The sequence below is a fragment of the Verruconis gallopava genome, assembly GCF_000836295.1.
Source record: "Verruconis gallopava strain CBS 43764 unplaced genomic scaffold supercont1.4, whole genome shotgun sequence".
Taxonomy (NCBI): Eukaryota; Fungi; Ascomycota; class Dothideomycetes; order Venturiales; family Sympoventuriaceae; genus Verruconis; species Verruconis gallopava.
In genome coordinates, this window is record NW_015622140.1 from 571,214 (window position 1) to 598,095 (window position 26,882).

At 54.5% G+C, this 26,882-nt stretch overlaps 6 protein-coding genes across 10 annotated transcripts; 3 read left to right on the forward strand and 3 right to left on the reverse strand.

Annotated features, from left to right (window-relative positions):
• Nucleotides 1–20: 20 nt before the first annotated feature.
• Nucleotides 21–5,035, reverse strand: PV09_01635 (uncharacterized protein). The gene is made up of 2 exons (XM_016354554.1): nucleotides 1,071–5,035; nucleotides 21–1,016 (listed from the first exon to the last, which is right to left on the reverse strand). Exons 1-2 carry the CDS (start codon nucleotides 4,507–4,509, stop codon nucleotides 781–783), a joined length of 3,675 nt encoding a protein of 1,224 aa, XP_016217566.1. The 5' UTR covers nucleotides 4,510–5,035; the 3' UTR covers nucleotides 21–780.
• Nucleotides 5,036–5,953: 918 nt separating this feature from the next.
• PV09_01636 lies at nucleotides 5,954–7,943 on the reverse strand. 3 transcript variants are annotated; one of them, XM_016354557.1, is made up of 5 exons: nucleotides 7,833–7,943; nucleotides 7,464–7,708; nucleotides 6,586–7,398; nucleotides 6,305–6,495; nucleotides 5,954–6,233 (listed from the first exon to the last, which is right to left on the reverse strand). In XM_016354557.1, exons 2-4 carry the CDS (start codon nucleotides 7,654–7,656, stop codon nucleotides 6,338–6,340), a joined length of 1,164 nt encoding a protein of 387 aa, XP_016217569.1. In that variant the 5' UTR covers nucleotides 7,657–7,708; nucleotides 7,833–7,943; the 3' UTR covers nucleotides 5,954–6,233; nucleotides 6,305–6,337. The 3 variants fall into 3 exon arrangements, with proteins under 3 accessions (XP_016217569.1, XP_016217568.1, XP_016217567.1); XM_016354556.1 differs by having other exon boundaries at nucleotides 7,464–7,943; XM_016354555.1 differs by having other exon boundaries at nucleotides 5,954–6,495; nucleotides 7,464–7,943.
• An 85-nt stretch (nucleotides 7,944–8,028) lies between these two features.
• Nucleotides 8,029–9,670, reverse strand: PV09_01637 (uncharacterized protein). The gene is made up of 2 exons (XM_016354558.1): nucleotides 9,390–9,670; nucleotides 8,029–9,338 (listed from the first exon to the last, which is right to left on the reverse strand). The coding sequence occupies exons 1-2, from the start codon at nucleotides 9,467–9,469 to the stop codon at nucleotides 8,195–8,197; spliced, it is 1,224 nt and encodes a 407-aa protein (XP_016217570.1). The 5' UTR covers nucleotides 9,470–9,670; the 3' UTR covers nucleotides 8,029–8,194.
• Nucleotides 9,671–9,808: 138 nt separating this feature from the next.
• Nucleotides 9,809–12,636, forward strand: PV09_01638 (uncharacterized protein). Its single transcript, XM_016354559.1, has 5 exons — nucleotides 9,809–9,990; nucleotides 10,139–10,167; nucleotides 10,391–11,467; nucleotides 11,519–11,777; nucleotides 11,831–12,636. Exons 1-5 carry the CDS (start codon nucleotides 9,972–9,974, stop codon nucleotides 12,064–12,066), a joined length of 1,620 nt encoding a protein of 539 aa, XP_016217571.1. The 5' UTR covers nucleotides 9,809–9,971; the 3' UTR covers nucleotides 12,067–12,636.
• An 841-nt stretch (nucleotides 12,637–13,477) lies between these two features.
• On the forward strand, nucleotides 13,478–16,711 carry PV09_01639. 2 transcript variants are annotated; one of them, XM_016354561.1, is made up of 2 exons: nucleotides 13,478–13,772; nucleotides 14,143–16,711. In XM_016354561.1, the coding sequence occupies exons 1-2, from the start codon at nucleotides 13,724–13,726 to the stop codon at nucleotides 16,086–16,088; spliced, it is 1,995 nt and encodes a 664-aa protein (XP_016217573.1). In that variant the 5' UTR covers nucleotides 13,478–13,723; the 3' UTR covers nucleotides 16,089–16,711. The 2 variants fall into 2 exon arrangements, with proteins under 2 accessions (XP_016217573.1, XP_016217572.1); XM_016354560.1 differs by having other exon boundaries at nucleotides 13,478–16,711.
• A 5,631-nt stretch (nucleotides 16,712–22,342) lies between these two features.
• Nucleotides 22,343–26,750, forward strand: PV09_01640. 2 transcript variants are annotated; one of them, XM_016354563.1, is made up of 6 exons: nucleotides 22,343–23,747; nucleotides 24,069–24,337; nucleotides 24,496–24,617; nucleotides 24,668–25,205; nucleotides 25,260–25,502; nucleotides 25,561–26,750. In XM_016354563.1, exons 2-6 carry the CDS (start codon nucleotides 24,145–24,147, stop codon nucleotides 25,920–25,922), a joined length of 1,458 nt encoding a protein of 485 aa, XP_016217575.1. In that variant the 5' UTR covers nucleotides 22,343–23,747; nucleotides 24,069–24,144; the 3' UTR covers nucleotides 25,923–26,750. The 2 variants fall into 2 exon arrangements, with proteins under 2 accessions (XP_016217575.1, XP_016217574.1); XM_016354562.1 differs by having other exon boundaries at nucleotides 24,668–25,502.
• The last annotated feature ends 132 nt before the right edge of the window (nucleotides 26,751–26,882 follow it).

Genomic DNA, 26,882 nt, shown 5'->3' on the forward strand with positions numbered 1-26,882 from the left:
CCTCAGGAATTTGTCTCACAGTCTCTTTCAATTCTTCACCATACACTTATGTCAAGCTAAATGGCACCACAGTGTTTGTTGATCCACGAGTCGTGTCTTAGCTAATTCGGAAAGACAGCATCGCACGCCTATCTGAACGCTCACATACGCGATCTTTCTCACGCACTCGCGATTTGGCAACCTGCAGCTGCGTCTCCTCTCAATTCTCTACTTACAACTATGTTGTTACAGACACACGAAACAAAGCAGCCGTCCTTCAATAGTTCTGCAAGCCTTCGAATGTTCCCTGCGAGCTACCACCAATCCTCCACTCTAATTGGGATAAAAAAAAAAAACTAAGACATTATACCATCATAGTGGCGACAGTCGCAGAGTAATTACGCTTCGTGCAAGCCCACAATGGCCGCTTGCTCGAGGCACTGAAGTAAAGAAGCTCGCGTCGCAAGATGATAGAATTCGCTTTGCGTCGAAAAAAAAATGCTGTCCTGCTGCAGCTCGATCTCCGTACTAACAAAGCAGGAGAAAAAAAAAGAATTTGACAAAGCTGAAATAACACCTTGCAAAAGTTTTTTTTTGGAGGAAAGTACACGAAAAAGAAAGAACTCCATGCTAGGTCGTGAGAAGACGCACTGAATAGGCGCCCAAATCGTCGCTCTGTCTCGGCGCTGCAGACATGCTGGGTATATGAGCCACGACAAGAAAAGAAGACTGCTCGCGGGTCCCAAAGATATGAGAATCTGGAAATACGTCTATGAAAATGTTCGTCAAAGGTTGTTTTCGTCATAGCGGTCCGCTCGGTCTCGAGTTCGGATTCATACTTCCAAACAGGTGCTCCGGTGGCACTCTGTTGATATTGTTGTATTTGTCCTGTGGCATGTTTTGCGGCGCAGGAACGTAGCCGTCGCGCTTGCGGCGATATCTTTCCGCGAAGATGCCGGCGATGACGAGCAGGAAGATGATTCCAAGTGAGATGGCGAGACCAATTAGGACGACGAAGCCAATGGCGAGATAACGGCCTGAAGCATATGTTAGGTATCTGCTGGAAGGGGAGGAACAGTCAAGACACTTACGGCTGCTCTTGAAAAAGTTGAATGGATTCTCCACAAAGACTTGCCTCAGGCTCCCATTACCAGTTGTCGACCCAGTGAGCGCATAAGGCGTCCAGGTAGTACCGTTGAAGATGGCAGCAGACGCATTGCCAAAATTGGGGACGTTGAGTGAACCGAGTGCCATGAGCACGAGGTTGCGGTTGAGCAGATCCGATTTGCCATGATTCTGGGTTGTCGTGAAGACCTGTAGGCCTTGAATGACCGAACCTTGGCCGAGCGCTGGTTCAACCGCCGTCCAAGTTCCGTTGTACTTCTGCAAGAGCGGAGAACCATCCACGTTCGTGCCACCAACCCAGTACTGCGTGCCATCCGAGCTACCGGACGTGATAGCTGTTAGCGTGCCGGCGGGACCGTTGATGTCGAGGAATTGACCAGAGTTAATCTTCGTATCATAGATCATCACGGTACTTGTGTTGCTACCGACGGTCAGATTGCCGACAATGGCGAGTTGATAATTTGACACCCAGGACATTGATGTGACGGAGCCGGACACGTCGTTGCCACCAGGACTGATCCACTGTGATCTGCTCGTGTCGAATACGCATAGCGCGGGACAGTTGAAGGACCCAGCAGATTGAAAATCTCCACCGACGTAGACGAGAGTGGTGCTCGGCTGAGGGGCGATAGCGTTGACGGTAGCGGAGGAACCTTGAAGCGAGGCCGGCTGCGGGCTAGCATAGTCGTTCGCGACAAGATCGTACATGACAAGACCGCCTACTTCACGTCCATTGACGTTGCCAGTCAGATTGCCACCGACAAATAGTGATGTGCCTGAAGTGCCCAAAGCTGCAACGACGGAGCTGCTGTCGACGCCAGCAGCGAATCCGGAAACGGCGTTGCCATCCGATCCATTGACTATAGCCAGGTTGGTGATTGTGGAGCCGTTCGTGGCTGTCGTAGTGAAGTGCCCGCCGTAGATGGTGAGATTCAGCCCATTGTCGTTGTAGAAGAGACCTGCGACCACTCCATTGGTAGATTGATCCACAACGGCGCGCTTGGCTTTTGCCGAGGTCTTTGTCTGCGAAGGCGTATCCGTGATGCTGACTGGGAACTGCTGAATCGTGTTGCCCGTACCCGTCAGTTCAAATGAACCGTTTGCAGCAAGCTCAAACGACGAGACCTGGCCAGCGAACAGAGGGGGGTTACCAGGTACGTTAGTACCTGTGATAAGAACGCCTTGCAAGAAGATCGTGGTCACATTAAGATTTTCCAGCCAGTTGGCATGACCTGGTAACCAGATGGCGAAGCCGGCAGCGGCCTTGGCTTGGTTGTCACCAAACGCGTTAATTGAATCGAAGTTGCCGCTGACAGCGATCGCAACCTCTGGATCGTTTGAGGCCGTCGTGTTGAGTAGAAATGGAACGACGAAATCTGCATTGCCATTGATGCCGGCCCCAAGTGGGACCCACTTGCCTGCTGTGATGTTGAAGGAGGCGACACCAGTTAACCCGGCGGTGGAACCGTCCTTCGTGCCGTTGAAGCTACCAGCAAAGTAGAGGACGGAGTTGTTTAGAGTCATCGATGAGACCGCGCCATTGAGGCCACCCTCGCCCAGATCGCTGATCTTATCCGTAATAGCGAAGACACTAGTTGAGATGTTGGAGGAGAAATTGCCGGCGACGTAAATTGTCTGGTTTTCGACGGCAAGTGCCGAGATCGAAGCAGTCGATCCAAGCGAGTTACCAGCTGTATCAACTACCGAGCTTGAGAAGTCCGTGGAAGCGGTGGCTTCATTCGGGTTGTATTCAAATAGGCCGTTCAGACCACCGGTAGAAACCTGGAGACTGGCGCGAATCTTTTGCGCAACAACGGTGAGGGGGCCGTTTTGGCCAGCGCTTGGAGTGAGGGTCACACTTGGACGGAAACTGCCGCTGACGACATCAACTCGACCAAGATATATCTCGTCGTACTTGTCATAATTGTTGGTTTGCCAGATCTCCGTCGAGATGGGCACAGACGGTCCGGTACCAGACGGATTGCTCATAACACCGGTGATGTTAACTCGGCCACGAGTGGAGCATGTTCCGTCGCCAATGCATCCAGGAGTGAAGATCGTGATCGAGTAGTTGCCAGTCTGTACGATGTTTGGCTCGAACACGACCGAGGCGGAATCCGTGGTGGTGGTACCGTCGAGTTGAGCTGTCAGATATTCCGAGTTGCTTTGATGCGAGGGTGTAACCTCCCAAGGTCCTGTCGTCGTTGAAATGGCCGAAGTGGTACTGACACCAGCACACTGTCCGGCGTTGAAATCGTTGATGGCGAACGCATAGATGTCGTCCTCGAATAGCTCAATGCCAGCAAGGCCAGCTCCAGCACCGTAAAATTCAGAAATATCGATGCTGAACGAATTCATGCCCACCATGTTCACGAATCGGAAATCCTGTGCGGTCTTGTTGTTCTCCGGAAGAGGGCATCTCGCGTCACAGAACATCTCTTGGCCACTGCTTGGATCGACGTAGCTGAAGTTCATGATGCCGTTGATCGGCTGGGCGACGAATCGGAACGTCTTGGTGCCACGACCTTGCTCGTTCGTGTTGTACAGCCGTAGCTTGGTCGGAATGAAGCCAAACTCAAAGTCGGCCGTCCACGTGCCGGCTGCGTTGTCTGCGAGAAGCCAGGTGTTGCCCGGGCCGTCCTCGCTGCCCGTTTTGCAAATGATGTTTCGCGGGTCGCTGAAGCCGTCCTGGGTCGAGCTTGCGGTGGCGGAAATGTTTGCGGATGACAGAGGGATGACCTGTGAGTCGCGCACCTCGGGTGTCGTCGCGTTACCTAAGCCGTCAAAACTGCCCCCAAAGATGAAGGTTCCGTTTGGCGACTTCGTAATTGCATTGACGGGCCCGTTGAAGCCGTCGAAGGGAAGGCTTATCCAGTTCGAGGTCCGCCAGCCGATTGCGTTGGACGAATTGCCGCTCGTGAACGAACCGCCCATGTAGACGGTGCTCGAGTTCTGATCGCAGTACAGCGCAGACACGCTCCCGTTCAAGCCTTGTAGCGGTTGTATGGCCGCAGTCGTGGTGTTGAACAATGCCACTCCGTTGGATTCCACGCCGCCCACGCTCGTAAAGTTACCACCCACGACGACGCCCGCCAGCGTGCCGTCCTGGAGCACAAACGGGCACATTGCCTGTATCATGCCGTCGCTTACGTCTAGGTTGGCGAACGTGCCGTAGGGGAAGCGCGAAAGGAGCGAAGAACTGCCATTTTGGCTGCCGGAGCTCTGCGACTGACCAACCCATTGGTACAGCGAAACGGCGTCGAAGTCACCAGCGACGCCGACCCTGCCCAGCTGACTTATGTCGAGGTTGGAGGACGGGGCTTGTTGGAAGCTAAAGGCGAGTGAGGATGACGCGGTGAAGACCAAGGCTGCCAGCCGGGCTGGCAACGCGAAGAGCGTCCTCATCGCATGGGTGCATGCGACGGGAACACGCGAGGCAGGTCCCGGTCGTGTCGTTCCAGCGGTCGGACGGGGGCGGAGGGTTGTGAGCGAGCAAAGGAAGGTGGAGAGGGCGCGGGAGAGCGAGCGAACAAGCGGCGTAGCTGCGTGGTCTGTACGATCGCGGGGCGGGCGTTTGGCGAAGACGACGTCTGACGTTCCGGTGCGTACCAGCACGCTGGCGAGTTCGAATGGATAGGGAGGGCAAAGAGCTCGATGGTTTGCTGAGCCTTTGGCTGCTTTGCGTGCCGGGCCAGGTTGCGTGTAGGTCGGCAGAAGGCCAGGGAAGCACCCTGGTCGGAAATGGGAACAGGAAGAAACGGAAGGGAAAGGAGAGGACGCCTGGAACGGGCAGCGAATAAACACAGGATGAAAAAGAACGACTGCGGTCGGAAAACACGGTGTTTGACGATGGAAGTTTGCACGCGCACACACGCACCCGGAGAGTAGAAAAAGAGAGCGATCGCAGGAGCGCAAGGGGAGCGCCAGCGACACCTCCAGAGCGAGCGAGCGAGCGTGCGTGCGTGAGTTTGCGTGTGGTGAGTCCACGCCGGCTCAGCCATGTAATCTCCCGGCGATGGGGCTCGTCCGCCCAATCGCGTCCCGTCCTCTTCGTGGCCGGTCTTGCTGCGCTCGTCGACACGCTGGCCCCTCTGCGCTTCTCACGCGCTCGCGCCGGGATTTCGCTCTTTGCACGCACCGCAAAACCTCGCCGGACACGTCGTCGCTGGCTCACCCAGCCTTGGTGTTGTGTGCCGTTCGGCCCCCTCGCAGGCCAGGCCCGCCTGCAGGCTCCATTTGCCGTCGGGGGGCTGAGGCATGCGGGAATCCGAGCCTGCGCACGTCAGTGGCTACCGGCCCAGCGCCAATCATGTCGCAGCCAGTGCGCGGTCAACAGCGAACAGGAAAAAAAAACCCCCCGGCCAGCTCGTCCTGACGCGCATGTCAGGCACTCGGTCGCCGTCTCCGCTTGGCACGCATCTTGGGGTACGGAGTACTGTGCCTGTGTATGTATGAATGCGTGTATGCGTGCGCGCGCGTGGGTGTGTGCTCTGCTCGTAGCAACAACGACGGGCGCCTTCGACGGCGAGCGACGGGGCTGGCGAGGGAACGTCACTCTGGCTAGCCCGCCCACCGAATACTGGATCGATGTCCTGCATGTGGCACGACTGCTCTACGTGTGTCTCTACTGCTACAGCACTGCTCTCTCTTCACCGATGCGTCGTGCTTTTGATCTGTTTCCATTCGTCGCTACTGCGCCATCGATGGCTCGGATGCGATCCCTCGCGTCTGCAGGTTGCACCATTCGTACTCTCTGGACCGTCCGCAGTTCTGTCCGTCGTTGCCTGGGCAAATTTGCGGACGCGAACCAATGCCATCACCACTCTTTCTGACACAAGTCTACAAAGCTGCCGATTTGCGTAGCAAAAATGGAAAGACGGTCTGTGCAACGAATCACAGGAACGACCAGAATGGTGTTGTTTGCTTTGCATCTTTATGCGTCTACACTTTGTTGCACCCATACGTCTGGCTCGCCTCTGCCGCAAACATACAAACCCTGGCGTGGGCGTTGCGCGTACCAAGCTCCGCCAACATCAAACAGTCCCAGGCACACGACCCAAAACAACTTGCTGCACGTGTGCGCCGTCGTCGTCGGACGGACGCCTCTGCCGACTGCGTCCGTCTGGCGTCTGTCAAAATTCACCGTCAGCCCGCTAGAAACGAACGACATGGCGCAGTAATTTATTCCGAACGTACGCACCCGTCTGTCAATCTATATCTGGAGATCGAGTCCTCAAACATCGTTGTAGCCAAGTAAACGTTTCTCCAATCCACGGTCCGCGACGGCCCAAGCCCATGCTCTCCCGGCCTCACCCGTCCACAAAGACGCTGGGTCGTCCGACTTCTCAAGCAACCCATCCTTATCCAGTCCTTTCATTTCGTGCCCTGTAGCTACACGTGGGTCCGTCAGCATCGCGATCGCGACTACGCACCAGATGCGAGCCACCAAAAAACAAATTTAAGAAAAGGAAGCAAACGTACTGAACGACAAGAAATGTTCAAAGTCCTTGTCCTCCAGCGCGAGCGCGTTGCCAGAGATGCCGTGGCATAGGCACGGCTCTTTCGTCAGGAGCCCGCGCTCCTTGATGCACTCGCGAGCTTTCGCAACGGCCTTGTCGATCTTCTGCTCCAGTTTGGGGAAAAACTTTTTAATGGACAGCAAGGATATCACGAATCCCGGCGCGCCGTGACAGACTTGAACAAGCCGGTCCTTGCCAGGCGGGATCGAAGACGGCCAGTTTCCACTGTCGTACTGGTAGCTGAGCAGGGCGCCAAGCTCTGCTTCGAGTTCTGGTGCCCACGATGCATCACTCAACACGATTTGCGTGATGATGCCTATAGCGCCATGAACAGCGCCCACATATGCTTTGCCATGCCACTTCCACGGCCGCGGACTGTTCATTATGGCCTCGATGACCTCGTCTTCCGTGTCGTCTATCAGCTCCTTGATCCCCACGTCATCTGCGAAACACACTTTCACTAAGCGTAAGAGATACAGATACCCGGCTCGTCCGTACAGCCATTCATTGCCCGCATCGGGATCGCTCGTTACTCTGGCAAAGTTACACAGGTCCTTGACGAGGTCAGGGTCTCGCGTCGACGCCGCGTCCATCGCGACCATGGCCATGATGTCGTCGCTCACGCCGCACCGTTCGATCGTAGGACCTGGGTATATCTTCATATGGTTCTGAGCCTGTTTCAAATAGGCTGCGGCCCAAATGCCAAGCTTTGCTCCTTCGATTTCGAGATCCTCGTAGATTCTCGACAGTACGAAGAACAGGTATGATATGCTCACTTCGTGTCGAGGCCATAGTCAGTTGCCCCGTTTAAGGGGAAGAGATCCTGTTGATAAGACGCACCTGGACCATAGTAAAGCCCGCCACCAGGCTGCAGTGATTGGGGAGGATAGTTGTTCACCAGCCGTGTCAGCGACGCAACAAGCTGTTTGTTCGCGTCTCTTGATCGCGGCTCCTTCGTTTCATCTCGGAAGTATCGTGGCATATGATGATGCCCCTCCATAGCCTTAGATGTCGACTTCCGCCGCAGGCGCATAGGACTTTAAAACCTGTGTGCGGATGTGCTGCCGTCCAGGCTTAGAAGCAGACTACAGTTCGTATATTAGCAACCCAGCTCCGCTGCCAGAGCCATGCGCCGTTCTCTGACGCCCAAAACCTGGGGTGTCCACCGCGGACCTTGCGTAGCGAGCTAGGCAACCGCAGTTCACTCACCGTGCTTGTTTCGTAATGCAATGAGAATCTTTTGATAAGAGATAGCCTGCCCTCCTTTTTTTCTGTATACTGCATTCGCAGTAGACAAGAGTGCAGTAGGTGTTAACGTGCTGTAACACGATTCGGTGAGAGATGACGTATAAAAGGTTAGGCATGCACCTGCACCTCGTCCTGCACGTACAAGGATCTACAATGTTAAGCCACTAGCCGCGGACCTTAATTCAAGCTTAAACAATGACCAACAAGGCCGTTCTCAGATACAGCTGGCAATGATTTGCATTCAAGGCGAAGTGTGAGACCAGCTCTTTCTTTCGCCCGTCAGGACATACAGACTTTGTTTGTGGGGACTTCTAATGAACAAATTATACATTCCTTCTCCGCTTGGCTGCCCTTACCGACCTGGCAGATAGCTGCAGTATTTGACGCTCTTCTGCATCAAGCTCATCTTTGATGCGCTTGTTTACTATTTTAGTCTCCTGCCCAATAGTCTTAACCGTAATCGCTCTGTCTTCGGTCTTGATGGTGGTTTTTGCGTCCACGGCTTCGATTTTCTCAACCAAGCGCTCTGAGAATGCTCTCAGGTCCGCGGTGAACAAAACAGAATGTGCCCATCCCGCCTCTTTGCCCCATAAGGCTCGGAACTTGTTTGCTATGGCGTCATATGTGGCTTTCGTCAAACTCGAGTGCTTGCCTTTGGCGAACTTGTAGTCTCGCTGCGCAATCTGCATGACATGTGTATCGACCGGCACGGCTTCACCCCAACCTAAGCCCATCAGGCAAACGCAGTCTGCAACCTTTGGACCGACACCTTGCAGCTCGAGAAGCTGTTCGTGCGCCTGCCTATAGCCCTCCCGTCCACCTTCAACTAGCTCTCCAGCAGGCTTAGGCTCCCTGCCAAAAACGGGGCTTTCTGGATTGCGCAGCCCATTGAGCCAGTCCATTCCCCTTTCTTCGATCATGATCGCAGTTTGGTGCAGATACTTCGCCCGATAGCCGAAGCCCAGCTCTCTCAGGTGCTGCTCGACTTTTGCGCCCGAAAGCGCACTTGGCTGCGGAAAGTCGTGGAAGGCCTCGCCATCCAGACTGGCAATGAAAGGCCCGTAATGCATACATAGCTTCGATACCATCTGAGATATACGCGTTATGTTGTTGTTTGACGAGCATATGAACCCAACTAGAGCCTCCCAAGCATCCTGCTTCAAAATGCGTACACCCGTGAACCTTGGCGCTTTTCTCCTGAAGTTTGCGTCTCCAGCTGCCCATTGCTCATATAGATCACCTAGATTATGCGTCAGGTTGAAATAATATTTGAGCAATTCCAATGTGTCGTCGCCATCGTGCTCGACTCCGTCGGCGGGGCTCGATCTTGATCGCGGCGGGGTCGCAATAGCTGAGACTGTCTTCGGCCATATGGCTCGATAGTGCAAATGCTCCGGGTCCTGACGCAGTGAGATTAATCGGCCGTGCAAGGCCACTGACCATGTGCCATCTTCTGCTTTGCGCCACCTGTGAAGAGTCAGCTAGGCTGGAGTGAAGCCGAGATGCCCTATATCCTGCCTGAAACTTTGGCCGCAACGAAGCGTTGTGTCAATACATAGCTCGGTCAAACTGACGGGCAGCTTATGCCATTCAGCCATGTATCGTGTTGCGGTTGCGGTGGAGAAATGCAAAGAATATTGGCGACGACACAGGCGGGATGTGAACGAAGACTGCAGGCTGCGCGCAACAGGGGATGCTAATCGAGCCAGAGCGGAGGATGAAATCTATAAATCCGATGCTTTACGAAGCTCCTAAGCCTAGGAATGGAGAAATTGAGGCGCCTACAGCAGCGGCTCAGGAGAAGATGTAGTACTTCGCGATGCCTCACGGTTTTCCCCAGACTATCTCAAGGGTCCAGCCCGCGGCGTCAAATCAGGCAAGCGGCGCACGTCCCATGCTGGAGCCGCAAGTTTTCGCGCAGCTTCACTACGTGACGGGCTCCTTTGACGACAACATCACTTTTGCATCGCTACAGCGACGTTCTCCCCTTCATTGCGTCGTTGCCGTCACCCTTAAGTCAATTAACGGGCCGTGCACGACCTGAAGTTATTTCGTGTGATCGCTCCGAGTTTGTCCACTTGTTGCACGACAGCCGAGAAGATGGACAGCTCTCGCAACGGTGAGCCCACCTCGTTCTTTTCCTACCACCTTCTCTCGCGTTACCGATGACGGAAATATATGGAATGGCAGTGTCTAGTATGGGGGCTGCTGGAATCTTTCCTCGTGGCTGTTTGGCGATGACAACTCGGCTGACTTGTTGTACTAAGGTGACGACCGTTACTCTCGTTCTCACAGAGTGAGTATTTATCTTTTCTTGTCTAGCACCCAGCAGCACGGTAGAGCCGAGAAGACCGAGGCTTTGCTATCCGAACTTACTCTTAATGAATCTTTGTCTCGAGCGCACTGTTAGTCCATGGACTTTGAAGAAGAAAGCTAGTCGTCGCCGTGCGTTCTTCATTTGTGAAGACGCTTTGCATAGTGTACACGTAAGTGAGCTAAACATTCTCCCCTACCAATAGGACGACCGCGGACCGAGAGACCGAGACGATAGACGCGATCGACGACGCGATGACGACCGTGAAAGACGTCGATCTAGGAGCCCCCGAGGACATCGGAGTAGACGAGATGAGCCAGATTTTTATAGCTCAAGCCGGCGTGAGAATGAGTCCAGACGAGATAGACGTGACGATCGCGGAGGCTGGGACCGAGATCGCGGTCCCAGGCGCGATAGGGATGACGACCGACGAAGGGACTTCGATGACCGAAGAGGTGGCGGCGGACGAGACCGTCGTGAACGCGATGCTTATGGCGGTGGCCGGCGGGAAGAGAGGAAACGCAGTGCTACACCCCCAGTAAAAAAGCGAGAGCCGACGCCGGATTTAACAGACGTAGTACCTATTCTGGAACGGCAACGGCGTATGACACAGTGGGACATTAAGCCACCTGGTTATGAGAATATTACAGCAGAGCAGGCAAAGTTGTCTGGTATGTTCCCACTGCCTGGTGCGCCTCGTCAACAGCCTATGGATCCACAACGCCTGCAAGCTCTCGTTAGCCAGCCGCAAAATTTGGCAGCAACTTCTGCTCTGAAACCAACCATGGCACGCCAAGCGAAGCGTTTGCTCGTGTACAACATTCCCAAATCAGTGACCGAGGAAGACCTCGTGAACTTCTTCAACTTGCAATTGAATGGTATCAACCTGATCAAGAGCAGCGACCCTTGCCAAGCGGCACATATTTCGAAGGCAGGCAATCATGCCCTGCTTGAGTTTAAGAATCCTGGCGACGCTACAGTTGCATTGGCGCTTGACGGAATCTCAATGACCGATGAGAGCATGGACACAGCGGATGGCACGGCAAATGGATCGTCCGGTCTTCAAGTCAAGCGTCCCAAAGACTATATCGGTCCTACTCCTTCGCCGCCGTCTGACGTGCAGTCTGAAGAGATTTCTAACGAAGTACCTGACACAACCGAGAAGATTCTCATAACAAACCTCGCTCCATTCTTGGACGAGGAGCAGATCAAACAGCTCCTGGTTGCCATCGGCCCATTGAAAGCATTGGCTCTAGCCGTGGACGACAGTGGGCAATCTCGAGTGAGTTTGTAATTGGTGTGTCGATGTTTTAAATACTTACTAAACCGGCAGGGTTTTGCTTTCTGCGAGTATGCTAACCCAGAAACAACAAATATTGCGTTTGAAGGTCTGAATGGTATGGAGATTGGCGGTTTGAGCATCAAACTTCAGCGCGCATGTCTAGGTCAGGAACAGGTTGCAGCCGACATGGGAGTCAACGCAATGTCACTGCTAGCCGGCACTGTTTCTACCACAATGGAGAAGACTCGTGTGCTGCAGATGCTCAATATGGTCACTCCTGAAGAACTCATTCGGGATGACGATGTTGAAGGTACGTGTGGCAATACTGCTTTTCGGTGCATATCGCTAACGTGGTCGATGCAGACATCCGTGAAGATGTTGTAGAAGAAGTTTCTAAGTTCGGCAAGGTCCTCAGCATTAAGATTCCGCGCCCTGCGGGGGCAAGAACATCACCTGGTGTTGGCAAGATCTACGTCAAGCTCGAGACTGTAGAAGCAGCGCAAAAGGCTCTTGCTGCACTTGCCGGCCGCAAGTTTGGGGACAGAACCTGCGTCATTACTTATTTCAGCGAGGAGTACTACGATGTTGATGCCTGGTAAAGAGTCATGGTAAACGGTGACAAAGGCTATTGAAGAGATCGATGAACGCTTCTGTTCCATACAAGACCCTGTCCACGACGGGACTCGGGCACGGGCATCAGTTGGGAATGAAAGCTGGCAGCACGACTCTTCCACCTTTTTCTTTTGCTTTCTTTTCTTTCATGTAAACTACTGGTGTACACGAGGCTGAGGGTTTCACAGTGCCTTGTCGGTATATGCATCGGTGCCTCTTGGCTATCGAGCGAACTTTGGCTTCACGGCCAGTCTATCTCGGAGCGGAATAATACACAGAAAAAAAAACATTGAGCGTATATCTCTATCCAACGCTTTCGCACTTATGCGATACTAACTGCCTTTGCATGTTACATGCAGAACTGTTCTCACATCTTTGGCTTTGATGTTCCTTTGCGAAGACAAAGAAAGCATGTTTAACAGCCCACATACCTCGTGCAGCTGATGAATCGCTGATCATCCCTTTTAGAGATGAAATTGCGCCTGAGAAATTTCTCGATTGACCCGTGATATTTCCTTTGTAGACATGGTGGCTCGGCATGACGTAGGTGAAACTGGATGCGTAGTCAACGGCTCCTTTTTGCGAGTCTGAATACATGTATGAAGTCCTGAATTCGACGCATGGGCGACTGAAAGCGACCAGAGAGGCTGGTGCCATGCAGAAAGATTATACGATGAAGACGTGTTCATTCGGACGCGAGAGAAGGATCATGTCATCATTTTCCTCGGAGCCTGTCATAGCTTGAGGCATTCCGAGGCTCTTGTCATTGTAAATACGCACGACGAAACATCACCATGTTTGGTGCTTCACGAGGTCCATGCACCCAGATTTAGGTGTTCTGCGGTGCGTGAATGGCGTTCGGAGATTCGTGGTGATCTGTGCCTTGGACACGAAATGAAGAGGCATTGCGGCTCTGGCCATGTGGTGTTTCAAACAAGCGTAGCATCCACCATCCTTGCGCTGCCAGGTCCATGATTCTCCATGCGTTATTTTCGTCGCTCGTCTCTGCAGAGGGGAGAGCCACCTGACGGGAAGGACGGTGCACAGCTGTGAGTGCTTCACGTGCAGATTGTACACACAGCACGCCAGAAGCAGAGGGAAGAGCACCGTGCAATTCGAGCGCTGCGTGCAGGCCGCGAAGCAGGAGGCGAGAGCGAACACAGGGGACGCCGAGGAAAACGAGCGAAGGCTGCTCCGAACAGACGGACTAATAAAACGATCCTCTCGTCTACCACAGTAGCCAGCATTGGGCGGGGGGCGGAGGGAGGCAAAACGGCCGATGATCGCCCCTTGGACCCGTTCGCACCGCCTCATGCAGCAGCCTGCGAGATTGACCGCACCTCTGAGACGGCGCATCATCCTGTCCAGCGACTCTACGCGCGCGCACTCTGGCGGTCTCCATTTGCAACCCCATATCTTCCCCCCGGAGCCGTCGCGTTCACGAGCCTTCTTCGAGACTTCCTTCCCTTTGCTTCCACGAGCCGTCGCCTGCGGTCGATCACCCATCGCTTCACGAGTCAACGCGGCGAGCGCTCGGCAACTGTAACGCTTTCGGCTTAGAGAGAGAGCATGCCCTGCCCGTACCGCAGTGCCCCGACTTAATATCGGCTTTTCACGAGATCTCCACGCCGGTACAATCTTCATATGGAGACCATCATACCGGAAAGCTCGCCTCTGGCAGCCTACCTTGAAGGTTAGTTACCTCTTGCATACTTCCACGTACACCACACCCTGCCGCATCCTCCTTTCGACTGTCCTCTCCGCCTGCAAGCCGACACAACCACACACGCACAAACATATATGCACACGAACACACATACGCCCGCGCACACACACACCAACCTCCGCCGTCTCAGCACTGCCTTCGTTTCCTTGCCTCGGCGCGCAAAACCCTTGCACTTCGCCTAAGACACAAGCCCCCCCAAATCAGCGCGTCATACGACACGGTCATGGGTGGTGGTGACGGTGGTGATGTGGCCGACGCGACGACATGCTGTACATCTCGCTACACGTTAAAGTGGTAGTGTTGCTGGCTAGGATGCTAAAGGCGTGCCATTATGCAGGCGAAGGTCAGAGGACCGACAACGACGGTCACGAGCCCTGGATCACGGCAACTCCACCCTCTGAACCAAATTCACCCGCCAGATCCTCCGCCCCGTCGGTGGCCGAGTCGAGGACGACGAACGATGACGCGGTCTTCGCCTCAAGCTTTGCACCCAAGAGACCCACGGTTGGGCGCAGCATCCGGCACCGGCTTCCGCAGCCGCTGAAGTTGAAGATACCAAGCGAAGGCCCCGTAGCGAGGATGCATGAAGTGTGCTCGAGGGCGGTAAATTCAAGGTTAGGAAGGGCGGACAACGCGCGATTTCTAGAGCACTTCCGGTACATCTTGGTCGCGTCGCAGCTGCTGTCTGAAAACCAAGGATTTGTGCCCCCCAAGCCTATGCAGACCAGTGCCGACGGTACAAACGAGCCTCTGAACGAGTATAAAGCCACTGCCACAAGCGTAACTGGCGCATTTTTGACGGCGACCACGTCTTTTGCCGTCGTGTGGCTTATTCACTGGGCAAGGGCCGGTAGAGCGCGTGGCTTCAGTACGGGAAGGGCGCTCATTGTCTTGTCAGTGCTGATCGCAGCGGCCATGGTTCTGTACGCGTGGGCAAGACGTCGGTGGTTGCAGAACCTAAGACAGAATGCTGTAAACAGCGCGTCCGTGCTTGTCACGAACTTGCAAGCCTTCGAGGCGTCAACTTCTGCTGCGCTCATACTTGTGCAAGAGGTGGAACTGGTGTCGAAGGGCTACAGAATAGGAACGCCACTACCCCCGATCTCGAGAATGGATGACGATGGCCAGGGGAGACGGTGCGCCCGGATACGACGATGCTTGAAGGGTGCATTTGCAGCGAGCATACCACCTTTCCTCGATGCGTGCTCGGACTTGCGAGACCTGATTTCGGAGGATGATCTTGACAAATACCTGGACGTCTACGAGATCACGTACCAAGACATCACTGAGGCCTACCAAGGCTTTTCAACCTCAGAGTTTGAGGACCCAGAGTCCCTCAAGGCTTTGAGAATATTGCAAGCACGGCTCAATATCTTGCGACGCGTCGCCCTTTGCGCGCTTCTGTCCATGGAAGCAGACGGCGCGCGTCCAGACTTTGATCGATGGAAGACGGCCGTCGACACGATGGAACGCTTAGCAGCTGTGAGCGGTGACTGGGCGGAGAAGATGAACAAACTGCTGGACGAGGAACAGACTTTCGTCCTTCCTACACCAGCTACGCCGCACCGAGCGAGGGATCCCGAACGCCAGAAGTTCAGAGCTCAGATACAGAAGCTTAGCGCTCTGTCATCCGGCATCAGAGGCCTTCAAGCCAAGATGCAGATCCTTCGCGAGGAGTCAATCAAGAGCATCGACGAAGCAGACGATCTCTCAGACTTGGGCCCGAGGCTAATGGTACAATACGACGCCATTGGTCAAGATCTGAGGGCGTTGGTGCAAGCTTGGGAGAGTGGCAAGGCCAGCCTGGTGCTCAACATTGACCGCCGCGAATCGAGAAGAATATCGTTAGCGTCATCGGGCTTACGCTCTCCGGTACCGTCGCTGGGCGGCTTGACGGCCGTCGATGAGTCTGTAGGTGGCACACCCTCGGACGCTCTCAGAGCATTGAACGGCGAAGCGCCGTTGCACAATCGCTTCTCGTTCGCCAGCTCGGACAGCCCCATCGCGGGCTCAAACAGCGATGAGGAGATATTCGAGGCCATCGCAAACCCAAAGACACGCTTCTCGCTCACTCGTGAGCAACGCATCGCACGTCTGAAGGAGGAAAGCGAGCGCATGGCCTCGTTCAAGGAGAGACGCGAACGCGAGGGCAGCATGCTCAAGGAGCTTGAGAGCGTCATGGCCAAGCGGCCCGCCTACGCCCATCGGAAACGAAACACAATCGCCATCCCCGGACCTATGCCTCCTCTTCCAGGATCGAGGAATTACAGTTCGAACTTTTGACTTCAGCACGCATCATCCAGCATAATCGGCGTTTCATCGAGAGAAATTCTTTTGTTCCCCCACCAATGGCACCAGTGGGGTTTTTTTTTGTTTTGGGCATCACCTATGGCCCCCTACATGTACGCGTCATCGAGATGCCCAGATCCATCTCCGGGAGTTCGTTTTGTTTCTTTTCTTCGTTTAGTCTTCCAATCCTACCCTTCTTAGTGGGCCCGATCCTCACGCTGGGATCGAGAAGGACGCATCTTACAACGTCGGAATAGATAACCACGCCTTACTTCCTTACTTTTTTTTTTCTTTCCCTCTCCCCCTCCCTTTCCATTTGCCAAGCCATCTTTTGGCGGAGGAACTCGGGTATTGGGGGGGGGGCAACCATTCTCTCAACATGAACATTCGTCACGTTTTGGATCTGATATTTTAAACAAAAGAGAAATGGGCGTAATCGCGTATTGGCGGGGCCGGATCGGATGGGCGGGTGGATGGGTTTTGAAACGGCCCTTGATGAAATAATATACACATATACATATATACATACGCATGTGTACGATAATTCTTTAGCTAAGAGGGACAACACCTCCATCTCCTTCAGTATAGAACTTAAGCGTAATTCTAACACCGCCCTGTAAGCGCCTTATTCTTGTTTTCCTCAAACGTCTCGACTCAGAGTGCTCAATTGTAACTCTTGCTACGTGTGAAGTAGTCATCCAACTTTGATCTACTCTACACGCCTCTCGCCGACGTCACTTGGCAATGGTTGTTCAGCGATGTTTGAACGGGCGAGAGCACGGGGTCAGGCAGAGAAGCCATGGTCAATCGCAAGCAACATGATCCAGATTTGCTCACAGCTGGCATTGCGCACTGGAAATGAATAGGCAAAAGTCAGAAATGAGTGCTCGTCGTGCGGTCAATGGCAGCTCGGTGGGAAGAGATGGGCACGTTGCAAAGCCGTCCTGCTCTTACGCAGGAACAGCGTGCTTCTTCCATTCTAGTCATGATCGAGCTGGACTCCGAGACGACGCAGCAAGTAACCTTGAGAGCGGCCCTTTTTTGTCTTTGGAGCGGGTCCCGCCGGTGGAGTTCTTGTCCAGCTAACGGAGAATGAGCGAGCGGCAGCGTGTTCTCCTAGCGGCTAGGCCGCAATGTCGATGAGCTGCTGCAGCGTCCTACTATTGCCCATGTCGGATCAATATCCGCTCGAAATAGCGTCGCCGTTGCGGATGGGAAATGCTTTGACTAGGGTCAGCGGAACTCACAAAAAGTCAAGGGGAGGGAGGGGCTTTAAAAAAAAAATAGAACGGCAAAAATGGTTTCCGAACCATCGATGCAACGGGCAAACAACGCGAAGGAAGGGCTAAGTTAGACGCTGTTTTCAGCCACTCGCTTTTCAAAGACGGCCGTGATGTCGCCAGCGCTTCATCTCCAGCATTACGTTAAGAGCAGGATGAACTGACCTCGACACAATCTTCTATGTCGACGTAGGGAAAACAAAAACAACGATATAGGCACATCAAAATCTAATCCCGGGCGCATGGTTCCTTCTTGGGAGTTGTGAACAGCACGTGTTGATCGTCGAGATTGCAAAAGAGACGTTCTGCTGAACCCACACGCGAGAGAGCATGCCCCCGTCTCTCGACGATTCCCACGTTAGCAACGGACTGCATTTCCGTCAGGCTGCCCGCGATTGAGCTGAATCCAATTTCAAAAACCCCAAGTTCACAGAGGATGGATACCTTTTTTCTGTTTGTAAGATCAGGTCCCTTTTGTGATGTGTCGTACGTCAGAAATACAGGTGGGATAGGTCTGTGGCAACGCGCGAAAGCTGAGCGAGACCCGCCCCTTCCGCGCTGACGATGGTGAAGAACGAGGAAGAAGACGAACGTGTTCGTTCGCATGGGCGTTTATTTGCGTTGGCTGAGTTCCGCATATGGGAAATGTCGGACGACTGTTGCATGAAGAGAATGGAGCAACATGCACGCCCGCTTGCTTCCTACCCAAAGATCATCACTGCCCACAGAGCCAATGCCGCCTAGTGTTTGCCATCCACAGGAAGGTGTGAACGCTTTCGCGAACCGGATCCCGCAGGACAAAGGGAGAAAGTCGACATGAGCCGAAACGGCTCGTCGTCCTGCAGCGGAACGCGCGCACGACAAACCGTGGAAAGGGTGACAAGGTAAAACAGGCCCCTGATGTTGAACCGAGTGCCATTTCAGAGATCTGCGTCGACAAAGCTTCCCACGCTCATATCGGAGTCTTGTGGATTGCCATGATTTTTGCCAAAGGCGAGAGAAGGGAGGGAGGGGGGTCGATGGTTCCCAACACGCGTTGCTGCGGCCACGATCGTACCTTGATGCACCGGAACTAACTCCCGCAGTCGAACCAATCGGTCCGCTTAGGTATGCCCCCATTGGAAATAAGTGTGACTCTCGCCTGCATAATCTTGCATCCCCCAGAAGTGGGACATGGAGAGTTGAAGGCGTTGTTGCGCGTCGACACGAGATTTATGTCATGTGAGACGGAAGGTGGGGTACAGGACTGCGAGGGAATGGAAGATACTTCCGGTGCTGTACCTGTCGACAATGCACGGCTTGCGCAGGTCAGTTTCACGAAACGGAAGAGAAAGAAAAGGGAAGAATTGGTCTACAATCCTGACGAACTCCCTTCCCGTGCGATAGTGAGCAGCGACGGACCTGTCCAAACGACTTTGTCATACGTTTCGCTGGTGGTCACTGCACCATTGGCGAGATGGTTGGGTACAATGTATATCACCTCGGAAAGTCGAGGGAACTGGAAGGCTGCGTAGCTTGCAGCTCGCAGGAGGGCCAGCCGTGATCCCCGTCTGATGGCTCATCTGAATAACAGATGTCCATACAGACATGCATTAGCGCGTGAGGTTTGCCTCAGCTTCGACCACCATGTACCGCATTTGCTCTGGTCCGTCGTGCATGTGCCATGACTTGTGCCCGCTGCGAGTCGAAAGCTTTTATCTTGTGTGTTGCTGGTTGTCTTCCGTGTGTGTAGGCAGAAAAGCCCACAGCGTGCTGACAGACAGCGGCACTGCTAAGCGACGACGTCGTGTCAATGACGACATGGGTGCACCCGTCCTTTTCGCTCGCCGTGGGCGACCAATGATGCTCTTTGCAGCCCAGTCGTCAAGCAACAGTCTCGGCCGACCATATCTCGTCTGTCCCGAAACCAGTCGGCGAAAGCTAAAGCACGGACGAGAGACACTGGCTTGACGGAGCAGCACGCGTTCACGGCATTGCCACTTCGCCATCGCGCCCTCCACTCCACAAAAAGACGAGATGGTAAGGATCGCTCAACTTCGACTTGCTCCAGAGCTTTCTCTCGGGACCTGCAAGAACGGGCGGGACTCATGCGGAGCGACGTACGAGTATTTGGAATTCAAGCGCGCAGTGAAGAAGCACTTTCTTGGTCGCCGTCGCGGAGATCTTCTTTTCTGGACTGCCGATCAAAAAACGAAGACTCGTGGTGGGCCACGAGGGACGGGCAAACACGCTATGCCCTCACGGCAGAGCCCCCTGCCGCGAGGAGAGATCCGATCTTGCTGAGAGTCGAGCCACGAATTATTGGATCTCGCAACAACCCAGCTCGCTGGGTGCTGGAGATCGACGGGAGGCCCCTGTTCACTTGCACCCACGGAAATTGACCTGCTGGGATCGCCCAAATCATCTTGATCCGTAGGCTCTGTTTCCCAAACATGAACTGTTCCGCTCCGTTCTTCAGTCTCGCCAACCTGCGTGCAGGACGAGAAGGCGATGCGTGTGTGGAAAACGCCCGCAAGCCCTCTTTTTGTTTCTTTTTCCTCGCCTTGTCTCGTGCGCTGAGTCAAAACGGTCGTGTGTTGATGGTGGCTTGATCTGCGTCACGGCTGGTCGTGTGGAGATGAGCATGTCACAGTAGTGGTACCAATAACCAATCGTCTGTGTCAGGCAAAGAATAGAGACGATCAAGGAAAGCTTCGACGATGATCAACCTCGCCAAAAGAAAGAGAAAAAGAAAAAGGAACGAGACGGACGCGGGTTGCAGCATGGCGAACAACCCCCGCCGGGTCGCGACGTTTGCGATTCCACATTATCATTCTTCGCATATGCCATTCATAACAGCAAGGAACTTTGCGTCGTGTCGCTCGCGAGCAGGGCCACGCTAGAGATGCCCATGCTTTGAACAAGCTGTGCGCGAAAGAACGGCCCGATCAAAAGTCCATGGATTATCTCGGTCACTTACGGGATTAGGCTCAGCAGCCGAAATGCGGAGCTAGTCGACTTTGGGCCTGCGGAGGCCCACATCAAAAGGGCGAAGGTCGGCGATTCCAGAACTCAACAGCAATGGGCGATGCCAACACGGCTGGCTGGTAGTTTCTTTTAACTATGGTGTGCCGTGCTGCAATGTTCCAGCGAAAGCGAGCGGAAACTGTCGTCAGGGTGAACAAACAACGCCCCTCCCCCTCCAAAAAAAATCCACCGAGATAGAGAGTGTGTAAGAGATTAGAGAGTGGTGAACACTGCATTCATAGCGGAACCAAAAAAAAAAAAAAAAAAAGACGAGTCAAGATTTGAGCCGTAAGGAGGTACAGCGTCAAGAATAGCAGCATAGTCTGGGTACTTTGGTGCAAGTTAAGGCGGAAAGTAGCGTCTGGCCTTGGCTGGCGTCGAACAAAGCCGATCGATCAGCCATTTGTTACCCACCCCCTGGCACAGATGTGGATGCAGATTCCATGAGCCTTTCTGTTCGGGCGATTTTGTTTCGAGGGTGAGCGGACCCATCGATTGGACGGTATGTCCGTCAAAGGTCTTACCATGGCACGGGCTTCGGGCCACTGTCAGGGAAAGCGAAAGGGCTGGGTAGAACCTTGATGTAGGCTGGGTGGAGGCCGGCACACGAAGCAAAGAGGAAGACGAGAGAATGGTAAAATAAAAAAAGCAAAGGAGAGGAGAAGGAACGAGGAACGAGGAATAAAGCAATACGAAGGAATGATGGCAAAGACAATACATTGGGTTGCGTTCGGTGGCGGACAGTTGAGGCAGGCAGAGGGACGCAAAACGGCAGCAAAAAGCACGAACACTGACGGGCGGGGAATTGTCATTGGCGCCACTCGACGGGAGTTTGGGCTCCACAACCACCACACGGAGAAAGAAGCAGCGCAGCGGACGGGGTTTTGCTCCTTTTGGGCCGACATAGGGGCGCATCTGCGATAGACGGACAGGGACGGGATAGATGCGGTGGTTTGCGCCAGCCTCGCGGACAAGGCCTACAGTGCTGCTCCGAAAGGTCTCTTTGGTTTTGTTTTTTTCTTCTGTGTCAGCTAGGACCAAGGCTTGGGGCGAGGCAGATCGAGGCGGAAAAGCATCTGACAAGGGCAGAGCAGCAAAAAGGTGGCTTTTGCCAGGCACAGCTGAAGGACTGTGGCAATCATGCGTGGGAAGCGAATGAAGAACAGCAGGCGAGGGAGGATCTGGACAGGGACGATTTGTGCAGACAGGTCAGGCAAGTAGATGAGGAAAGGCAAGGCCAGGACGTCGTACAGACCAGGAAGAGCCAGACTAGGGAGGAGATGCGTTGCAGCAGTACTCAGGCAAAAGCCAGCAAGCGAGAAGAGGAGGCGTGTGTGGGGGGAGAGGGCGGAGGGGTGGGCACTGCTTTGCCAGCGATGCAACTGTGCTGTGGACTTGCTTCCACAAGCGAGCAAGCGAGGAGGACGGGGGAAGAGGGAGGACGGGTAGAACAGGCGTTGTTAGGGGATGCCGTCGCTTGGGTACGTGAACTGCGCATGTGTGTTTGTGTGTTTGTGTGTCTGTGAGGGCGAGCGTGCCAGCGCCAGCCTTGGGTGGGCGTGTGGTTGGCGCGGGGAGGCGTGCCTGGATTTGGGAGAGGGCAGGGCGCCAGCAGAGACTGGGAACGCCTCCGCCGCGGCGGCGTTCTGGCCCAGCAGTCAGCGCCGCGCAGATCGAAGCACAGCACCGCACAGTGCAGCACAGCACCGCACGTCCAGGCCGGGCCCGCAGCGGCTTAGCGCCCGTCGCGAGCATGGTCCGTCCTACAGTAGCGTCAAGCTACGTGCTGCTGGCGCTAGCGCGGTCTCATGCCGCCGATCGCTCCACGGGTTTGCTGCTGCTGCTGGGCTGCAAGGGAGACGGGGCGCCGCCCACACGTGGTCGCCCGAGGGAGCGAGTGAAGGGAAACCGACTGGGCTCGCTGGCGCTTCATTTTTCGTTCTGCTGAAGGCGACTGGCATCGACTTGTTTTCTTCTTTTGATAGCCAGGTCCTGCTGCCACCCCAACCCTTGAGCTGCTCCCACCACGGCATTGCGTGCGACGGGGCCGACGGACTGGCAAACACTCTTAACGGAGAACGCACTCTCACACAGCCGGACGGCCTCTACCCACCTACACACACTCTCTCTCTCTCGCAGACAAACAGACACCCCTCCCTCGCCGACTGCGTTGACTGGACTGGCAAACCAGACAGACGGACTCACACGCGCACGCACACGCACTTGCGCAACCCGACTGTCTGTGTGATCGTCTCGCTGGCCCTCCGCCGTCTCTGTCCTCTTTCTAGCGTCTGCAATTCGCTTTCGCTCTGCGACTCCTGCCTCCATTCCCGCTCTTGCCATCACTTACTCGCCCTCCCTCGCTCTCTCACCCTCTTTCCCTCTCCCTTCGCCTCTGGCATCTGCCCAACACACACCGCTCACACAACGCGGCCGCCCCCAGCTTTCTTGGATCCTCTGCAACCCTTTCCCGCGCGGCGTCGATTCGCTGCGCGCGTGTGCCTTTTGCGTCGCTTCGTCGCTCGATGCTGGGCACAGCGTCCTTCTGTCCGTGGTCATCCCCATCCAATTGCTCTCGTTTCCTGTCTCCATCCTCTCCGCCTGCGCTCCCGTCACCCTCCTGGCCTGCACCGCGCTCAATCGCCATCTCCCCCGTTCTCCAGCTCTCTCCGTCCTCAGCCGTGTTCTGTCGCGCGCTACCTACCATAGCTTATCCCTCTTCGCGCCTGTCAATCAGAGGCGTACCGGCCGCTTACTCCGACGGCAGCTCGCCCGATCCGTAGCGCCTGTGCTACGTCTGGATCTCGACCGCATCTGCCTGTCCAAAGCTTGCCTCTTCAGCTAGCCGGGTCCAGGAACGTCGACCACCTATCGACATCATCGCCACCTCTTCGTCGCCCACACTGGCCCCATCGACTCGCACTCTTCGCCTCCAACCCTCGTTTTCCCCCGCCCAAATCACCTGCTTCGCTTCATCTTGCTACCGCTCTGTCACATTCGTGCCGGACCACATTGCAATGCTCAACTTGCGCCCAGTGGTTCCACTACCGTGACAGCATCGACGACCTACGGCTGCAGCGTGGGTTAAATCTCGCCTTTCCCACCGGCTCGAAATCGGGTCAAGCACGACGAACTCTGGGAATTTTCTATCCCTCGGTCGTCGCGACACTTTCTGCGTCGCCATTGGCGTTCTCTCTGGCTGCCTGCGAAGAAGAAAGAGATCATTCTCGGCCGCCCTCCCTCTGCCAGCCCTACCTCGCGGTCCTCCTGCAGCCTCGTGCTCTAAGCTGCCTTCATCGCGCCGAGACCTGAGGCAGTCGCAACTCGCAACTGCAAACCCCAATCAATTCAAATCGCTTGTATCCAGGTAAGAACCGATCTCGACCGCGTTTTACTTTTTTTCCCCTCCGTTCCTTCGATTGCCTGCGCGTCACGATTGCCACCACATCTCCTATTATCAGTCGTCACGCCCACTCGTTTTGCGATATAAGCCCAAACGCAGCCTTGCCTGTCTTGCTCCGTGAACGCACGGTAACCGAACAGCGGGGATGCGGCTTCGACTGTGAGAATGTTGGCTACTCAATGTTGCTACTGCCTACGCCTTCGACCGCGGCAAACAGTGCCCTGTTCTCCCTCTACCGACATGACGGCCGTGAAGTTCAAGAATTTCAAGCTAATCATGAAGCAGTTGTATATTCACTCTACCTTTGCAGTGATCGAAAAGAACCACTCGGTGTTCATTTCCTGCACAGGAGTGCGCAAACATGGCAATGAATCCGGATAGTCAACCTCTCACATCTTATCAAGCCTCGGTGCTGCCTCCACAGTCGCTTCCCCCAATCACCACCTTGACAAACGAGTTACCGCCTCCTGAGCCCTCGCCCAATCTCATTCGACGCCAGCAGGAAGATGCTATCCGCGACTCTGGCAACTTCTCTCTCGCCTCGCAAAGCAAACGTAAGTCAACCCCCATCATCGTGCCAACCAGTCCTACAGTATCCAAGCGCGATGTCCACACGTGTGCCAGACAAATGACTATATATGCGAGCACTTGCTTGGACTGGTGTCCAACGCTCCGCACCGCCCAGGGCTTGTCGCGACTAACACACAAACAGACTCTTCAGCCATTTCGAGCGCATCAGGGCTGCACCTGCAAACCATCCTGAACAACAATGAAGATTCTCCACCACGCAACTCTATGCCTGAAACACCACACTCTGGTCGAGGGTCATTACAGGTACGTACTACGGCTCTCGATTGAAGGCATCATCCTGAACATGGCTGTAGCCGAATTTGCCCTCGCTCAACCAAGGGTTCGATCAAAATCGTGCAAGTGTACACAGTACAGATGCAGCTCTTCTCGACTCCAGTCGACGCAGCAGCGTTGACAGTCGTATGAACGTCGGGATGGGACACCTTCAAATCAGTCCGCAGTCGCCTTATGACAGCCAAAATGCTTCGCGCGCCTCCCTTGCTTCCGGATTGCAGCAGGCTCGCGTTCCAAACGGGCTCACTCCGCTCTCGCCTACTGGTACACGTCTGGCAAATAGGGCCCACGTCGTCCCACGTCGTGCGCCTGTCATCGCAAATCCTCGTGCCGTTTCGGGTATGCCCGATCCTACTGCAGCTGCACCGACCAAAGGTTTCGCGTGGGCATTCCCCGATCAGGAATCCCTAGACGATCGCAGAGGATCAAGCAGCGAAGAGTCTCATGACGGCAGGGGCAATATCTCCCGGCAGAACAGTTACGCGCAGTCGATCGCCAGCAGCATCTTGACTACAGATTCAGCGCTACCTCCCGGCCAGAAACGTTTTGACGACGGTGGTATGTTGCGCGCCAAAGCAAACGGTCGGATCAACCAAGCTGATCTCAGTGCAGACCTGCATACTCATCATCACTCCATTCAACATCGCTCCGTCACGAGCCTACAAAACAATGAACAAGGCGGTCTGTCCGTGTCGGGGACTGGCAGTTACAGCCGCACCCCAGAGCTCCGCGTCAGCCACAAGATGGCTGAACGAAAGCGACGAAGTGAGATGAAGCAGCTTTTTGACGAACTCAACTCCATTCTACCCAACTCGCCTGGTGGCAAATCGAGCAAGTGGGAGATTCTTACCAAGGGTATGAACCAGTAACAAGCATCTTTATACGTAACATTTCACTAACCCTTTTGGATTAGCCATTGAACACATCAGACACCTCAAGTCCAGTGACACGGTTGTCCGCCGTGATGCCGAGCGGTTGAAGATGGAGCTGGATATGTCTCGTAGGAATCAAGACGAGATTCGGGCCTTGCAAGCAGAGATTACTCACCTATGGAGTGACGTGCAGCGCCTGGACCCTGGCAGGAACCACGTTTATGGAAACTTCACCCACTCGCTAGCACAAGAGCACGCGAGAACAGCCTCTGGTGGGCCTCCTTCAACCATGCTCCCTCCTGTACAGTCGGCACCTGCGGCACAATGGGGACAAGCTTCTTCTGGCGCCATGTCAGGCGTCGAGTATTCCGGCCAACCTGCACAGCACTACGACCGGCGCTGATTTCCTTGGCAATTCGACCTATCCCACGACTTCTCTACGAATTCTCTCTCTCTCCCCGCGAACTCATGTATTACTAGCTACCGTACTCGAACCACGACTGATGTTCTCGACAACTGAACAACGACCACGGCGCACAAATGTCTGCCCTCGCACCTTTATTTTTCCATCTCCGATAATGACATCTTTGCCCTCATATTACCAAAAATTCTGGCGACTGCATTGCGGCATGTACATCGACCTCGATCGAACCATTGTATCGGCGTTACGCTAAATCTTATATCCCTCTGTATTTGTTTGTCGCCACAGGGATATTATCTCCTTTTTTATTCCTATAAAAGGCAAAGGGAAGCGGCGATGAAGGGCTCGGAAAAGGCGGTCATACTTTTCTATTCATGCTCGACGAGCGCTGTCATCCCTGGCCATGGCAGAATTGGCCAGCGGAGGAAGAGCGACGACAGATGCACGATTGTCGTCGCCTGCAGCACACGGCGACCTTTTATTTGTCATCAAAAACAGGGCCCGAGAATCTGTAGTTTGTCTACGGTACTCGATCTTTTTCACCTTTGTTCCGTTCTGCGCACTCTTGCTTCAAACCTGCTCTTTGATGGTTTAGTGTATATCGTAATGGTGGCCCAGCATCTCCTGTATTTGCATGGAGAACAAAAACGTGGGCGGAGCGAGTCACATTATTCAAGTCGTGGCTGGCAAGGCCAAGTTCTGTCTTAAGGCGCAAGAGAGGCATATGCTCGAACTGTAGCTGTGCTTACGCTATTGCCATGGTTAGCCGAGAAACTATAGAGTGGCGACGCAAGGTCTGCCTTGTATTGATTCGTTCTGACTGTCTTCCGTTCCATTGCCCGTACTGGTAACAACATGGCTTTGAAGGTCAAAGCAGCGGCGAGCGACTGCATGATTCTGTGCATCTGAGCGGCAGCTTGGCTGACTTTTGCCGTGTGCGCA

Coding starts and splice junctions, on each gene's coding strand:
- PV09_01635 (XM_016354554.1), bottom strand. CDS start 4,509: ATGAGGACGCTCTTCGCGTTGCCAGCCCGGCTGGCAGCCTTGGTCTTC. Junction 1,017..1,070: donor CAACTTTTTCAAGAGCAGCC/GTAAGTGTCTTG, acceptor CATATGCTTCAG/GCCGTTATCTCGCCATTGGC.
- PV09_01639 (XM_016354560.1), top strand. CDS start 14,070: ATGCTGTACATCTCGCTACACGTTAAAGTGGTAGTGTTGCTGGCTAGG.
- PV09_01638 (XM_016354559.1), top strand. Junction 10,168..10,390: donor GTTACTCTCGTTCTCACAGA/GTGAGTATTTAT, acceptor CCCTACCAATAG/GACGACCGCGGACCGAGAGA. Junction 11,468..11,518: donor ACGACAGTGGGCAATCTCGA/GTGAGTTTGTAA, acceptor CTAAACCGGCAG/GGTTTTGCTTTCTGCGAGTA.
- PV09_01637 (XM_016354558.1), bottom strand. CDS start 9,469: ATGGCTGAATGGCATAAGCTGCCCGTCAGTTTGACCGAGCTATGTATT. Junction 9,339..9,389: donor CGTTGCGGCCAAAGTTTCAG/GCAGGATATAGG, acceptor GACTCTTCACAG/GTGGCGCAAAGCAGAAGATG.
- PV09_01640 (XM_016354562.1), top strand. CDS start 24,145: ATGGCAATGAATCCGGATAGTCAACCTCTCACATCTTATCAAGCCTCG. Junction 24,338..24,495: donor TCTCGCCTCGCAAAGCAAAC/GTAAGTCAACCC, acceptor ACACACAAACAG/ACTCTTCAGCCATTTCGAGC. Junction 25,503..25,560: donor GTGGGAGATTCTTACCAAGG/GTATGAACCAGT, acceptor CTTTTGGATTAG/CCATTGAACACATCAGACAC.
- PV09_01636 (XM_016354557.1), bottom strand. CDS start 7,656: ATGCGCCTGCGGCGGAAGTCGACATCTAAGGCTATGGAGGGGCATCAT. Junction 7,399..7,463: donor CGGGCTTTACTATGGTCCAG/GTGCGTCTTATC, acceptor CTCGACACGAAG/TGAGCATATCATACCTGTTC. Junction 6,496..6,585: donor TGAACATTTCTTGTCGTTCA/GTACGTTTGCTT, acceptor ACCCACGTGTAG/CTACAGGGCACGAAATGAAA.